The following is a 17,062-nucleotide window of genomic DNA, read 5'->3' on the forward strand; positions in this document are numbered from 1 at the left end:
TTGATGATCGTGATTTAGTAGGAGTTTTAATCTCATTTTCCTTTTGGATTGTATGTACAAATGATTAATGTGCTTGGCAGCTATTTGGTTCGAGTCCACCCAGAGGTACCTCAGAAGAAAGGCTTGGTGATCTACTTCTGAAAAAATCAGCCATTAAAAACCCTATTGAGCACAGTTCTGTTGACACACATGGGGTTGCCATGAGTCGGAGTGGCCTGGTAGTAGTTGTCTGAATGGCTAAAAACCTACTACAACAACTTCCATGGTTATACTATACCACTGCTTTTTATATCTGTTACCCTTTTGTGGTCCATAGTGGCTGGGGCAGAAAGACAAGTAAAGAGGAAAAATTTCTCCCCAGCCCACCTTCTTCCCAAACACTGGGAGTCATATCCAGTTGTCAACTCGGAACCACTCATCTCAGTGCTATTTCTCAGCATATGGGCGTGGAGTTATTTTGGCAAATCTTCAAGAATGTTACCTGCTACCGTAAAAAAAAAAGACCTACATAAAAGGAGCAGTCCCATTCAGAAGGACACTGACGTCTGTGTAAGGAATGCAGCTGCCTTCAGAGAAAATGCCATTTTGGAAAAGAATCTCTAAGTCTTTAAACAATCAAGAGGCAGTTACAGCAGTGTGGCAGAGATACAAATTATAGGAAGGACTCGCTATATCCAAGCGGATTGTGTTCCTAACATTCCTTTGAATTGGTTGTGTGGTATTCAGACCACATTTTCCAGTAGAAACAATGTTATTTGACAGAAGCCCATTTAATGTATGCTGGGACTGAAATACTGTCTATTGTTAACAAAAATAGAACAAAATTATTTGGGATGATAGATTTAGTAGAACAATCATAATTAATTAGAAAAATGCTGTTTCATAACTTCTCCCAGAAGCTGGTATTTCAAATGAAACTAGTTTAGTTATTATGCATATGAGGAGATGGTTGGGAATTTGTGGATTCTGAAAGGGACCTAAAAAAAACCAAAGGTATGTACTTTTTGTTCATAATTTAACTTCAAAACTAGTAGCTTTTGAGTTCCTTAATGAAGGTCTGGAATTATTGTTACACACACCAATCATAATTTTTTTTCTCCCTTTTGGAAGTACACATATTAAACGAAGATTTTTCTTTATTTAAAAACAAAAGAGAATTAGAATATTACTAAATATTTGCACAAGGAAAGGGTTGCCTAAGATAGATTTAATTGATGTCTTAATGGTGAACAGCAGAGAAAAAAAAGAGACAGGAGACAGAAATGGCATGAGCACCAAACGCTTTCCTCTCCTCTGGTCACTAGGGGGTGCTGTTCATTCACGTCAACTTGGCTGCTATTTGGCAAAGATGGGAGTCTAGGAGGGAACTGGCTGGGAGAAACTTGTTTCTACAAGCAGGATGTTTGCAAGTCAGGTACCCTTAACTGAGAAGATGCCAGGGCTTTCAAATGAAGGTCAGCATCACCAACTCAAATTATACTTCTTGGGCACCTGCTTAATATTTCTTTGTCTTAGTCTTAATGAAAAATACGTATTATGAATTTAGCATTTTACTGAAGTCTAAAGTTAATTCCTGTCTGCAAACAAAACTATCATCCCAAACCACAGTATTTCAGATGCTGGATTCAATGTTTATTTATTTTTTTTACAGTTATAGTAATTAGAACATTAACTAGTGTTAAAGCCAGCTTCCAGTCATCAACGACGGAAGAACGAGCCTATTCTCCCTTCTGGTTTGATACTCCTTTTGGTGGAGGGCTAAGAAAATCCTCCTTCAAGTGCCAAAAGGCATTTTGCACCAAAGCCACCTCAGAGGCATCGCTAGGAAGCTGCAGAACACTAGGCTGAACACTAAATTTACTAGAATTCCTATTTCCTATTTTAAACTTTGGGAAACATTATCCTAACTCATGGAAATCATTCCCTAAAAGTCACCAATAATGGGGTTGCATTTGTGGGTCACACCTGCATAGAGAGGCCCTTTCTGGCTTGTTCTGACCCGTCCCCTGAACTTAAAAATGCCACTTGAAAGCAGTGGCAGCATTGGTCTTCTCTGCGTGTAATGCAGGTCCCTGCCTGTCTTCAGCATGCCATAAAGACTAGTCAAGGAAGTGAAAAGCAGCTGAACTACTGCCAGCCACAGGCTCTTGATATTTGTTGCTAGTGATGGGAGGTCCTAAGAGGAGCACCCATTTAGTCGTGTCTCTCTGGGATATTCTGGCAAGAAATACTTGCAGAGCTCACAGTCCTTTCCTGGTGAAGTGATGCAATGGAAACCTCACAGGCTGTAGTGAGAATGGACAGTCCCACTCTTGGTGCTTGATGGGTTATGACCCACTTCCTGAATTCCTTACAAACAGCTCTGATTCTTTAGCAGCAACAATGCATTAACAGCATCATTTAAAAAGGTATCTATAACCACTGAAGCTATTAAACTTACCGGTTTCCCAAACTCCAATTCCGAAAAGAATTTATACCAAGGTTCATTCTTTAAATCTATCTCTTCTGGGCTTATATCCCGACTCTATAGGGGTTGGTGATAGGAAAATGGAAGAGAGAGAAGGATAACATTATGCAAAGATTACACAGGAGAAGGCCAGTAGAGATGCAGTGGTTTCCAGGAGTATATAACGACTGCAATTAACAGCAGCAATCATCCATTTTTACAGACATCAAGCAAAAAACGGAGGAAGCTAAAATGCTGGGAGAGGATGGGTTATAAAAAAAAAGGGAAACTGAGGTAGGGAGCAGTGAGTGAATCATTCTCAGTCCTGAGGCAGAAGGCAACTGGACTGCAGATTTAGACTCTAGACTACACTGCTGCCCCCCGCCCCCCCTCCCCCAGCAAACCTGAATCGAGGCACAACAGTGTTCCCCGGTAATTGTCTGAACCATGGGAGAAAACAAAGCCCTTATTTCCTCCTTACAAAGAACTATTAGTGACAAGCGAATAACCTGGTGAGTACACCACTTAGCCAGGTGAGTAGAGCAAACAATTTTTATGGGCTAGTACAGTTTTAGTACTTATTTGCAAGGCTGTCTTAAGGTTTTCAAAGTAAACGCAAATACGGACACTTTAAAAAAGCCAATCTGTTAATACTGCATCTTTAATGGCACATGAGCAGGTGAGAAACCATGTCTTGTACACAGTAAAGTGAAAGATGATGTAAATAAAAACAGAGGACACAGGTGGGAAAAAAAAAAACACATTTTAAACAAGCATCTGTGGGAATGAGTACAGACAGAATATTCTGTGTTCTAACAAATATATGTTAAAGAACTGGGAAAAATAAAGTGAAGAAACAGCTGGACAAGACAGATAACAATAGGGGAGAAAAACTTCTGGGTTATGTTACAAAATTAAGTTAGATTTCTCAATTTATATAGCTCAAAGAGGTAGTTCCCACAGACTGATAATTTGATTCCATGGGATTTAATATACGTATATATATAAGAATATTTTCTTTTATTGTGCTTTAGATGAAGATTTCCAGAGCATATTAGTTTCTCATTAAACAATGAACACACATATTGTTTTGTGACACTGGTTGCCAACCCCACAACATGTTGACATTCTCCCCTTCTCGACCTTAGGTTCCCTATTACCAGCTTTCCTGTCCCCTCCTGCCTTCCTGTCCATGCCTCATGGCTGGTGTGTCCATTTAGCCTCGTTTTGTTTTATGGCTCATCTTTGGCCAAAGGGTGAACTTCAGGAGTGATTTCAGTACTGAGTTACTAATTACCGGGGGCCCTAGTTTCAGGGTTTCTCCAGTGTCTGTCAGACCGGTACGTCTGTTCTTTTTTTTGTGGGACTTAATATTTGACTGAATATTTACAAAGCTCTGATACCTTACTCACTTGGAATAGCAAGTGTTTCTGGAAATAATTACTTGGAAAATGAGTGCCTGAAAAGCAAATCAGAATTTCCCCGTAATAAGTTGGAGATATGTTTGCTTGAGACAAGGGGGTTTGAGGCTCATGGCATAATTAGATTCATACATATAAATTCAAAAAAAACTTTGATAATCAGCAAAAAAGAAAAATAGATTTCTGACAACAATAATAAATATGAAATGTACAAATTTTCTGAGATTGAAAACATCATCTGAGAAACTTTACTCCCTTGGGGCTACAACACATGAGGAGGGGGGATGCCTGGAGGAAGGGTCCTGTGTCCACGTCTTCAATGCTATTGTTCACAGGCAGTTCTTCCTAGATGCCATCTTTCTTAGCAGTTCAATCAACAGCCCCTTCGCAGCTTGTGGACTCCCTGGGTGGTGCAAACTGTTAAGGTACTTGGCTGCTAACCAAAAGGTGGGAGGTTCGAGTGGAAAGAAAGCCTGGTGATCTACTTCCAAAAAATCAGCCATTGAAAATCCTATGGAGCATAGTTCTACTCTGACAGACATGGGGTCACCATGAGTTGCAATTAACTCAACAGCAATTGGTTTTTTGGCTTGCAGTTTGTAGAAATGACTGTGAACTTTTAAAGTGACATTTATTAACCCCTTCTTTTAAAAGTCTTTTTTTTTTTTAAAGTCTTAGAAAAATCTTTACCATTATTTCTATTTTTGTGATAAGCAGAGAAAAATACAGACATATGGCTGAACCTTTCTTTGACTGAAATTAAATGAATATAAGTTAGCTGAAATCTGAGGGAAATGTGTACTGACACACAGTTGCTCCTCTTGCGTCCAGAAAAAACCAACTCCAACTGTCTTTAGCAACTTACAGCTTAAATCTTGTCAGACGAGACTTGCCCTCACAGCAATAAACAAATTCTAGTATTATTCAGTGAAATGAGGCAAGGTACCTTCAAAGACACAAGTATTCAGGAGGGACAGTTTAGACTTTGGGACATTCTAGATCCTTATATTATAAACATGAAATAAGATTTCCATGATAGAGTTTCATGGAAATCTTATTTCATGTTTATTATTTTTACAAAGACTATTTATACACTACTCTCTGGGAATAGGTTAGGCTTTTTTTTGTTTTGTTTTTAAATGTACCAACTCTTTTGGGACACTGCTCAAAGGTTTTGGGACTCACAGAACTACCTCATTTTATTCCTGAAGGTTGTGTGTAGATTGCTTTACTGCCCACGTTATTGCTGTGCCGAGAATAAAGTCAGGAGGTATGTCAACCAGTTTGGGTCCACGGCAGCCTGTCTCAGTCCTTTGAGCTGCTCAGAGATAAGGGGAAAAAGTAACACCACACAGCACTAACATCTGCATTTAATTCTGCTGCTTATAACCCAGCTATAGATCCAATTAGGTAACGAAAAGAAAATGTCCTTTGGATGCAGAGCAGGACCCTGTCCTGGTAGGCAGGCAAGCTCCACATTGCTGGGCAAAGTTCTCTTGTGCTGCAGGTTACTCTTTTCCCAACTTGACAAAATCCTTTGAAAAGGCCGGTGACTCCCCAGGAAAATGCCTGGTTCTCCTCAAGGACAGTTTTGCCCTGGAAAAGGACCCGGAAAACAGCTTAATATTTTAATCAAATAAATAATCTGAATAGGGTTTTGGTCATCTGCCCACGTGGTAATGTTCATAGTTATTTTACCCACGTTGTCACACTGGATCTTCTCATTCGGTGTTTCGGTAAGGTTGGCAGGCCAAGTAATATTTCTACTTTACAAGTGGTTCAGAAAAGTAAAGTGACCTCAAGACATTGGCAGAGTCAGAACTTGAAGCCAGAACTCAAATCTTCCGACTCCTAGTCCGGTGCTCTTTCTACTATATCAATGAGAAGGGGACAGACCCACTAAGTTTGCAGATAACACTGAGCTAAAGCAGGGGCGTCAAACTTGAGAAGCCAAGGAAGGAACTCAAAAGTGACCTTTGTGAATTGGGAAGAAATTAACCTGGGTAAAACCCCTGGTTTTACACCTCTGAAGTAGATATTGTATCTGTAATTACTGTTTTTAATGTCTGTCCTTCCCACTATGGGAGCAAGGACCCCACTATCTAACCCAGGGCGTGGCACATAAAAGTTAGTGCATATATGCTTGTTTAATTGAACTGAAGTTCCGTAGGGGACTTTGGAGGAAAGTATAAAGAAACAAAGCCAGAAAAAGTCCATTTCTGACAAAACAGGGACTGAGCAGTTAAGCTCCATTTCTGAGGTCAGAAGAAAACAGACTCAGAGACCATGATAAAGGGGGAGCTAGCTGAACAGGTCATCAAGGTTCTAAACTTTTCTGTGGGCGACTCTGAAGGCGTTTCATTGGCTGTGGTGCTTCCACAGCCTGTGTGTTCCAAGGACAAAATGAGCTCTAGGGCAGTGTTTATAGAGTCTACCATCCAACATTTCCTGCAAATAACACATAAATGTGCCCCTGAGGTCATGATTTAAATTACCAGGCTTAAGCAGACATGGGTACGTCAAAGTAAAAAAGACTTTTTTTTTTCCGAAAGTTGTTGTATGTACGTATCTGAGAGAAAACTTAGATTATATACCTGCCGCTAGTAAGCATACTTAGTCACAGTTAACAACAACAAAAAAAAAACGTGGGGGAGACTCAGATTCTGTCAGTCCTGATTCTGGATACCAAAGGTGAGCCTCACACACTTCAACTCCTATTCTGACTGTTGTTGATGTACCAAAAAGGTAGGGAACAAAATTGAAAAATAAAAGACTAATTCAACTACTGTGAAGGGTAGACTACCAAAAGGTTAAGATTTGACTGAAATGTCTCTCTCAGATGAAAAACTTCTCTTTGGAAGAACAGCACTAAATTGGGTGGAGGACACTAAATTAAATGACTGGAAGGTCACGTTCCTCCTTGGCCCACCTTTGGTGTTTATGCCCCATTACTGGGTCCGCCAAGGGCCTTGACACCGCACAGAAGAGCCTCTTGTGTAGAAACACCTACATGGTGCTGTGCAATCAATTTATATGGTCACCACCACCCTCCAAAAGGATACCTGCATGAGAGTATTACAAATTTATTTTCAGGGTTTGTAAAGACAATAGAGATGATCCCACAAACTATGGTGTGAAAGACAGTTGTGACCACTGTGGTATCAACAAGAAAAAAAAAAAAACTATGTTTTTTTTTTTCTCTTTAGTTCTGAATGGTGGTTAAATTGTTAGGAACCAAGAAAGGAAGGCGAACAAAGAATAAATTAAGAAAAGGGGCAGTCAAAGCAATGGCAACCTATAAACAGTTTGTTAAAACAAAAACATGCAAAGGCCTACAGAATCCCTGATATGTTTTGGTGGGTCCCAGGCTTGTTATTAAATGTCAGGAATATAACCAAACAGCATGACTTTCTAGGAACACCTGTGTGGAAGGTTACCTTCCATGTTTATTACGTACCAGGTAGGGAGAGAGCCTACAACCACGGCTGGAGTCAGAGGAAAAATTTTCTGCACCTCTGAACTTTGTGCTTAAAATAACTGTGGTGCATACTAAAAGCTGAAGAATGACAACTGTAAAGTATTTCTGTGAACTGCTGACCTTCTTCCCTAATTAAAATCACTTACTCCTTTGTGCTTCTAGAGATGTCACATTTTTATTTTAGGAAAAGTCACATCAATTATTCCTTAAAAGCATGTAGAGCAGAAGAGGCAGTGGAAAAATAATTGGAACCCGCATTCCGGGGCCTGCTTCTTTTGTACATGGTGTGGTGACAACAGCATTTTAATAAAAACCAATCCCCAGCGTGATAATTCTATCCCGCTGTCATGGGCTGGAGGGCTGCAATGTTTATGGAGCTTAAGAGAATCCTTTTAACCCCAATCAGAATTTTCTAATGATGGGTTAATAAAAGGATGCATGATTGGCAGATGTGAAACTAATGAGTTTGTAAACATTCTTCCCTGTGATACACAATAGGCTGCCTTCCCAGGGTGGTCTGCTGTGCCCATATGAGCCATTTCCCCCACTCATAATTACCTGGAGATATGAACTTATGTAGGGAGCCATAAGCCAGACTGAATTGGAAATTAGTCTTCAACTTTGCACATGCCCAAAAGGGAAGACCTAAGAGGCATATCCTAACAGCCTGGGTTTTTCCCCCCCCCAAGTCATAACATAACAATTATTTAGCTTATGACACACTAGTAATGTCTATAAAACTGATGCACATTTAAATTAGAATCACTTTAAAAAAACCAACAACTGACTCCAGTCCAGTTAATGATCAGCCTGATAAATGAACTGTTAGATGTTTAAAATAAGACAGCAGCAAAATCAATCTTGGCATTAGTGTAAAAACTAAAACCATGCACACAAAGAGCCACAATAAGAGGATTCTTTAGAAACAGGCTTTCGGGACTTATTTTATGGACACCTGCAAAAATGAGAAGGGTAAAAATACTTCACTTTTTCATTGCCTTCTAAACAAAGCAAGTCTATCTCTGGAGGAAAGAACGTAATCCAACTGCACGAGGCATCCGGATTAAAGAATGTGGGCCGCGTGAGAAAAAGAACTTTAATATGCACATTACCATCTTTTCGTTGGTCAGAACGGAAGACTTGCCCGGCTGATATTCGTATATGCTTTTGGGCTCTGCACGGTATTTTCTCGTGTCCACTTTCTTATCTGGGGGCTCCCAGTCGTTTCTGTAGAAAGAAAATCCTATCAGAGCTGTTTTCATGAAAATTGATGTCAGCTTTGGAACATGGTCTTACTTTAGTTGACTGTCATCTAATCAAGGAATTTTCCTATCTGAAGTGTAAAATCAGAGTCGGGGAACAATACGGTTGTGCTGGTTTCTTTCCCAAAGCAATCAGCTCAGTCTTTGTGTTCACTTCACCAAGGGCCTTGAGGTGTCCTGTGCTCTAAAGCAGGCACTAGGAAGCAGAGAGCAGACAGAAAAGAAGGAAGGGAGGAAGAAGCAGTGAAGCTTGCTCTGGAAAAAAATCTTTCACGTGGCTCTGCTCTCATGAGTTTATCATCCCAAACATGCCTGTACTTCCCACTCATCCTAGTGTGGTGAGAGAGAACACAGCTCCTGTAGCCAGTTGGCTGTGGTTTAAATCTCTGCTGCACCACTAGCTAGGCAAGTACTTCACCCCTGGTGCCTCAGTTTCCTCATCTGAAAAATGGGGGCTGTAGAGAGGATTAGGAGTCCCTGAGTGGTGTAAACAGTTAATATGCTCAGCTGCCAACTAAAAGGTTGGGGGTCCGAGTCCACTCAGAGGCATTTCAGAAGAAAGTCTCAGTGACATAACTGAAAAATCAGCCATTAACAACCCTATGGAGCACAGTTCTACTCTGACACTCATAGGGTTACCATGAGTCAGAATTGACTCAAGAGCAACCAGTAGTGAGGATTAAATGAGACAGGGCATAAATAACTCAGCACCGTGGCAAGCCCACAATAATCACTCAATAAATGTCAGCTGCTCTGGTAAGTATGTCCTTGCCTATTCCACATGCTAACCCACCACCCACCAATCTCAGCCTTTGGCAGAGATACTTAACCTGGGCTCCACGGGCAGGTTTCAGAGGATACATGCATCCTCTGGAGATGGCATGCAAATTTTGTATGTATGTGCATTTTTGCATTTTGTATTGTGATTATTTTTTCCTAAAAGACTATAAACTTTTCTAAAAAGATTTTTTTGTTGTTGTTGAAAATGTACACATCAAAACATACACTAATTCAACAATTTCCACATGTACAATTCAGTGACACTGACTACATTCTTCCAGTTGTACAACCATTCTCACTCCCCTTTCCCAAACTGTTCTTCCCTAAGCTTCTTCTCTAACCTTTCAGGTTGTTGTTGACAAATAACCAAAGATCCCACATAGATAACTCTTTAAAAGAGCACAATGCTCAAGGCAGACATTCTTCACTAATTAAGCTGAACTACTATTTGATTTTAAGAAGACTTTAAGGAATATCTTTGGTTTAAGGTTTAAAGATTAACTCTGGGCAATAGTTTCAGGGGTTTATCCAGCCTCTGTGTCTCCAGAAATTCTGGATTCCATGAGAATCTGAAATTCGGTTCCACATTTTACCTCCTTTTGATTAGAATTCTTCTACAGAATCTTTGAATCAAAACGTTCAGTAATGGTAAGGCTATAAACTTCTGGAAGGCAGGGTAATGATTTACATATGTTTATATTCCTCCCTAACACCCGGCTCAGTCTGCACATAGCCAGCACCCAGTAGGTGCTTGATGAATGCACCTGTAAAGGATTTATAAGTATGCCCAGACTTCACTTCAAATTAACTATGAAACTCCTCAGGTAAATGCCACTTAAGTATGTATGAGGCTTTTAAAACAGCCACTCGATTTTCTATGAACATGTAAAAGATGAGGTGTGAAACTGAGTGCATGCACTAAGAAAAAACAGTTTGGCCAGTCTTTTGGTGTTGAAAAGTGGTGGAAGATGGGGCTGGAAAGGTACATGGGACACCAGTCCAGACGGCTTAAGAAGGCTGCACCACAGGGCATTTTTAGAGCATAAGAACTCAGTACAAGGAAGTGGGGTTGTTCAGTGCAGGCATTAAGACTACTGCCATCGTTAGAACTACTCTCAAGCCTTATGTCTCAATAATAATGTCTTACATAAATAAGTAGAGATTAAAAAGTACAGCTTCATTTTAGAAGTATTATTTTCTGTTATAGACCTTGCTAGTATGTACACAGTATATGAAAATACTGAAATACATGACAAATCTACTGAAATACATGAAAATAGATGACAAATCTCACGGCTAAGATTTTTCTTGTGAAAAAGTAATCATTATAGTCAACATTAATCAAGGAATACTATGAGTCAGGCATTACCACGAATGTTAGGTACATTATCTCATTTTATCCCTGCAACATTCCTCGGTAGGAGGTATGCTATTTTTATTCCCATTTTACAGATGAGGAAGTTGAGACTCAGAAAGAATAAAGTCATTGCTAATAGGTGACAGAGTATGGACTCAAAATAAGGTCTACTTGACTCCTGGCTCTGATGCTACCTGATCCAGCAGAGGGAGATCCCACTTTACTGGGAGACTGTATATAAAAGCCTAAAGCCACAGAGCTGATTGCATCCGTATAAGACGAAGGGGATAGAGAAAGCTCTGCTTTCATTTTTCTAAGAAAGGTGGCTCCTTGGTCTCAATACACGTTGACAAGGGCCCTGGCTGGTAACAATGAACAAACAACGAGGGTACCTACCTTTCTGGGCTTGACTTTAGGGAGGAAGAGCGGGCTGGGAGTGGTAGCGTGGCCGACCTCTTAACTACCTTCTCACCATCAAGGTAGTTCATCTCACTTTTTGAGCGAGGCACAGAAATGGGAGACTTTGCTGGAGAAATAAAACGTGTACAAAAGACTAAAAATGAATGGCTCCCCGGGAAAACTGAACATAGGAAGGCGTCTTCCCTCCTCCACCACCCTCTCTTCCTCCCTCACAACCATGAATTTGAAATCACTTACTGTCTTCAGAAAAGGAGTATCGAGGAGAGTACAGATCTGAATCATCATCTGGTGAACAAAACAAAACGTAATCAGGAGAATAGCTCCGAGGTAAGAGAACTGACTTACATGCTCCCTACCTCCACAGTGCTGCAGTGGTGTCCTGCCACATGGGGGAGACCAGTGCTGGATGCTAGACCATGGCAAACATCATCAGTGGAGCCATGTTTGGAGACTTCACCCAACCAAACTGGACCTGAGGTCCTGACTACATTGACCACACCTGGGGGATGACTATGCCGGACATCAAGAATAAAAAATATATGGTGACAAATAACCAAAGGTCCTTCTCAAAGCATCCCCACAACCAAAGCTGGAGAACAGGGTTCTTAGCCTGGCTGGGTCGGAGGTAGGGGCTGAGATGGACCTGTGGAAGGCCAAGCTACAGAGTATTGGTGTAGTCTGGTGGGTTCCATGGAGCCCTTCCCAGGGGCTCTGGGGGTTGCTATTGGAGGCCCAGAGGGTCTCGTTTCTGGCTCCTCACCTCAGCCTCCACCTATTTTATATGTTAAGATTCAATATACAATACCTGTTAACAAAAACGGTTCTGCAGCTAAGAAAACATTCTGAGGAAACCACTACATCAGTCCTAACCCTCATCAAAATTCGTTTCGATTCCAACACAACTTAGTTCCTTGAGTGGACTTCTTTCCTTGAAACGCAACACACCTGTGGCCGATGCGGTTCTCCAGTTTGCTCTGCGAAGGTATTGCTAAGTGTCTAAATTTTGACTCTGGAGCAAATCAAACTCATATGAGTTTCTGTGGCTTTCCAAGGGTGTGACAGTTATCCCCAAATAAGCTGTACACTGGGTGCCATGGATTGAATTGTGTTCCCCCAAAATACGGGTCAACTTGGCTAGGCCATGGTTCCTGGTATTGTGTGTTTGTCCTCTATTCTGTAATCTGATGTAATCATCCTGTTTTGTGATGTGTTGTAAATCCTAACCCACTGGATTTTTTTATATGTTAATGAGGCAGGATGACTGTGGAGTGTACCTTAAGGGTGTGACTCAAGTCATACACTTACTCAAGTCACACCCTTGCTTAACTCACAACTTTTATCTTACAAGAGATAAAAGGAGAGAAAAGTGAGCAGAGAAGGAAGGGACCTCACCGCCCATCAAGAAAGAAGAACCAGGAGCAGAGTATGTCCTTTGGCCACTGTGCTGAGAACCTCCAAGAATACTGGGCCCACAGATATTGAAAGAAGACAAGTACTTTCCCCCAGAGCCAATACGGAGAGAAAGCCTTCCTCTAGAGCTGGTGCCCTGAATGTGGACTTCTAGCCTCCTCAACTGTTGAGAGAATAAATTTGTTTGTTAAAGCCATCTACTTGGGATATTTCTATTATAGCAGCAATAGAGCACTAAGACATTGGGGCTCTAAGATCTGCAAAATGAAACAAGATCTGAACTCTCATGGCAGTGCCAGTGTTTTCTGAACTAAAAACTGGGCCACAGATATACTTATGGAACTGTCCTGAAAATGTAGGCTATTTAGTCACTATAATCATGACTGCCCCCTCCATAACATTACGCCAACAAGAGTTAGTGTGGAACAGTCAGCCTTTTCCATTTCTTACTATCTTGCTAACCTGGAATTCAGAATTCACAAATACAGAATGAAGACTCAACTCTTTCCTTAAAATCCTTAACAACTTCAACAAAGCACATGAACTAACCTATAAATGCAGGTCAAATAACTCATTGTAATATGTAATGACTAAGTCCTTTTCCCTACGCAAACCGTTTTAAGTTTCAGAGCAGAAAAGGCCAGAATACTTCATGAGATGTAAATAAAGCTACCATAAATAAATAAAGCTAGCACTGCTAATATTCTAAGCACTGTTCAAAGACAGCCTCCCTATCACCCCTTCCTTCCCCTACTCCTCTCCCCATTTTTATCTGTCCCAGTTTCCCCCAGGCCAATACAAGAAAGGTATCAGGTATCAAGGTACTTTTTCCTCTCCTTTTGATTGAGGATAATCACTTAACATTAAGGTTGAGCAGGGCTCTACCAACATAGTCAAGCTTTTTTTCTGCTATAAACCAAGTATGCAAGCTTATTTATATTAACTTCTAAAAATGGAGAAAGGAGTTACGTAGATAAAACGGGATCCAGAAATACGTTCAAAGACTGTTCTGAATTTTGTCCTGCTAGTTTTTTTGTTATTTTTAACAAAACTTCTGATTACTGTACCAATAAAATGCCATGATGTCAAAGAGAACTAAAAATTAGCTTTGACTGCAAAAATTTGATTGGTAAAAAGGTTCCTCCCCGAATGAAAATTAGCTTAGCTTAGTTAGAAATTAGTGTATGAATTGCTTAAAATCCAGTCTATCATTTTAGCTCAAATCCCTGCCCCTCTCTGGATCATACAGAACTTACGGCCCATCAGGAGATGGTGTGGGGAGGGTTAAATCTACAGTGAAAACTGTGAGAGCCGGAACTTGAGGGGGCTGCCTCGTTTTTCCGGGTCTCACAAGTTTTTCACCTTTGACAGGTGTAGTCTTACTACTTTTCTATCACTATTAGTGGAAAATATTTGCGTTTTCCTTCTCTGATAGGCTTCCATCTTACACAGGTTCCAGGTTTTACTGTATAACTATTACCTGGTTCTTGAGGTAAGAAGCAAATTTCTCATGGGGAAAAACAGCATTTAAATAGTCAAAGGTTTTTCTTTTAAAGCTCGAGTGCTTAAAAAAAGTTCTTCTCCCTAGAGCTTTCTAATGTAAAATTCTAGAGTTTGTCAGAAGAAAATGAGGAATCATTTTTTATAAGACGGAAAAAATAGCACTACTTAGGGAATTCAGCAATTTGTGCACTTTGAAAAGTAGTAGAAGAAATAGCAAAGATGGTGGGTGAAGACAACACAGACAATCTCAACAAACGAATGTTCTTAAAAGCTAATTTCTTACTTGGTGTTGGTAGGGAAAAGGAATCTCCCCCACCCAGGGTTAACACAGGGTAGGGGTATCTGTGTGAACCCTTTCCTTTCTCACATAGTGTCCACAGGATCTGAACCTGACAGTTGGATTACAGTTCAATGGCTTTTAAGAAGGCTAACTAAAGTTGTAGAAATTCATCTAAACAACTTAGGACAAGTTCTAGGGGACGTACAACTTATATTTTTCATTTTTGATGTTTGTCTTAAAATCTAATGAAAAGGAATTTATATCTCAGCTTAAAAAAATAATAATAATCAGAGTTATCATTAAGTGCCAAATAGTAGCTGATAATTTACTAATGTCACCTCCCTTAATTCTTGCAAAAATTCTGTAAGGTAAGTAATATTCTTACTTCGTTTTATAAATAAGGACAACTAAGAGAGGTTAGGAAACTTCTCTTCAGCTACACAGGGAGACAGAGGCAAAGCAGGAATGGATTCACGGTCTTTCTGACTCTACTTCCCCTATGCTGCCTCTAAGCCCTGTGACAGGGATGGGTGCTTTGTTCTATTTTTCACCCCTGCCTCATTGCCCAAACTTGGGAAAGGTGAAAAACTGTGGGTATTTCATAACATTATGAAGAGGCAGGGGAGGGTGTTGTTCTGACACTTCGGTCTCACACTGTAGTGTCAGCCAGGCGGATTTCCAGCCCTTGAAGCCTTTGCCCTATTTTTCTGCATCACCCCTCCCTGGTGACGCTGAAGCAAGTGTTCGCTGAATTTAACTGCCACCCCCCTTCTAGTTTTCCTTCTGCAGGTCTCCAGAGCCAATGGGTGGACCTGAGCCACGCTTGCCACATCTTCCATTTGCTTCTTCTGCTACCTTCTCCTAGCAGGCTAAATCGACACTGGGGAAGACAGGTATAAAGTTAGAAACACCAATGAATGGGAAAACTGGGTAACCAGAAGAAAGGATCACTTGTCTGTCTTCCCATACACTGCTGCTGTTGTTGCCAGGTGTTGTCAAATCACTTCCGACTCATAGCAACCCTATGTACAACTTGCCAAATGAAATGTGTATGCTTTTTTTTTTTCCCATCATAGTTACAACATTAAATGAAGCATTTCCCAAGCTGTTTATGAACCAATGCCTGAAATCCTGCCCTCACTATTTCCCCAAGGGCTCTTTAAAACATTGCCACAGTGGGCCCAGTTGAGCCGGGGTCTTGTGATTCTTGCTCTTGATGGAGTCACAGGCTGGCTGTGCCTCCAGGACACTAAGCAGAGGACACCAAGCCTTGGCAACAACACGCAGAACTTCCAAAGCCAAAGAGTTCCAGAAAGCTCCAACACTAAGCAGGGTTTACACAAGGTGAACAACTCACGTCTGGGCCCTGATGTTTACACATCAATGATTCTCAACTGGGCTTTGGCAATCTGTCTGTAGAAGCTCAATCTGGGGATGGCCACACCCCTAAAACTGCTAGGAGGCACATATTTTGCCTTTGCAACCACAGAGACTTTATGTCAGCTTCTAAAAGACCTCCTGGTGGTTTTTGTTTGTTTTTGAGAACTTTTAACAACCTTACGGACAAATGGAGAAACTGCTGGTTGAGAATTATTCTAAAAAAAGTACGCAAGTGACCAAAATGTGGTGATGGGAAAAAAGCATCATTTGCATAATCACTTGCCTATACCAGTTAAATTTTAATTTTACGCATTTCTTAGGCCTTTAAACTTAAAATTATTTTTATAACATTAATGGCTCTTTTTTTAACAGTCTTTTTCCATTGTTTAAACTAATTCCTTCTCCTACTTTCCCCTACACGCAATTAGGGAGAGAAAGCATAAAGGGGTAAGGCGAGGCATATGCACACAGGCACACGCACGACAAATAAAATTATTCAAAGAAAAAGAAAGACGTGTATGGTTGGATACAAAGTCTGGGTTGGATGGAAGAGGAAGAACACGCAAAAGGAGAGGCGGAGCACAGAGAGCAAGAAGTTCAGAGAGCTGGGAAACGATTCACAAAGCTGTGTAAGTTTTGGTTAAGGGCCATCAAGTTTCAAAGAATGAACAGAAGCTCAAGATGGGATACTGAACTGGTGTCGCAGGCAAGTACAGGAAAAGTAAAAAAATAGAACTCTGAAGGAGTAGAAGAGAATGGAGTGGAGCAGGAAAGAAGTTAAAGGATTAAAACTGTGGGAGAACCAAAGGGGTAGAAAAGACTCACCCTTCTTGTCTCCTATTTGACTCCTGGACTCAAAAGTGGAAAGGGAATGGCCGCTACTGCTCCTCAACTATCTTGCAGGCCAGCTGGAGATTTTTCCCAGCAGAGACCTTCTGGGGCAGTTTTAGTCAGGAGAGCAAAGGTGATGGCTCCGAGCAGCTCAGCCCCTCCTCCGGGCAGTACTCGCTGGAGTCTAGGGCAGGAGGCACAGATCCTGGCCAAGTATCTTCACATTAGAACGATTTGCTTGACACTCAAGCAAAACAAGGCTATTCTTAGAAATCCTATAAGGCCGATACAGGGTTATTTTAACTGAAATACGTACAGATGTGCCTGGGAAAACCAGCCTCCTTAAATCCTTGTCTTAGAACATCCTCGTCTAGGAATGAGGAAAAAACACAAGAAGTAGACCACTGTGACATAATATGTAGCCACATCTGGGGATGCCTAGAGGTGGTGTCTTGAGTCACTTCACCAGGAGGTGGCAGTGCCCACCAGCAGCC

The 17,062-nt window shown here is 40.9% G+C and overlaps 1 protein-coding gene across 9 annotated transcripts in view; it reads right to left on the minus strand.

Annotated features, from left to right (window-relative positions):
- SORBS1 (sorbin and SH3 domain containing 1) overlaps positions 1–17,062 on the minus strand; it is a 248,800-nt gene that overhangs the window by 57,407 nt on the left and 174,331 nt on the right. For 5 of the 9 annotated variants that reach the window (XM_049855961.1, XM_049855953.1, XM_049855954.1 and 2 more), the window contains 4 exons: positions 11,402–11,449; positions 11,141–11,270; positions 8,458–8,572; positions 2,441–2,524 (listed from right to left, as the gene is read on the minus strand). In XM_049855961.1, coding sequence (XP_049711918.1) covers positions 2,441–2,524; positions 8,458–8,572; positions 11,141–11,270; positions 11,402–11,449 — 377 coding nt within the window. The remainder of the gene's footprint in view (positions 1–2,440; positions 2,525–8,457; positions 8,573–11,140; positions 11,271–11,401; positions 11,450–17,062) is intronic. The other 4 variants (XM_049855957.1, XM_049855960.1, XM_049855956.1 and 1 more) reach the window with 1 other exon arrangement.

Source organism: Elephas maximus, chromosome 16 (assembly GCF_024166365.1).
Source record: "Elephas maximus indicus isolate mEleMax1 chromosome 16, mEleMax1 primary haplotype, whole genome shotgun sequence".
Taxonomy (NCBI): Eukaryota; Metazoa; Chordata; class Mammalia; order Proboscidea; family Elephantidae; genus Elephas; species Elephas maximus.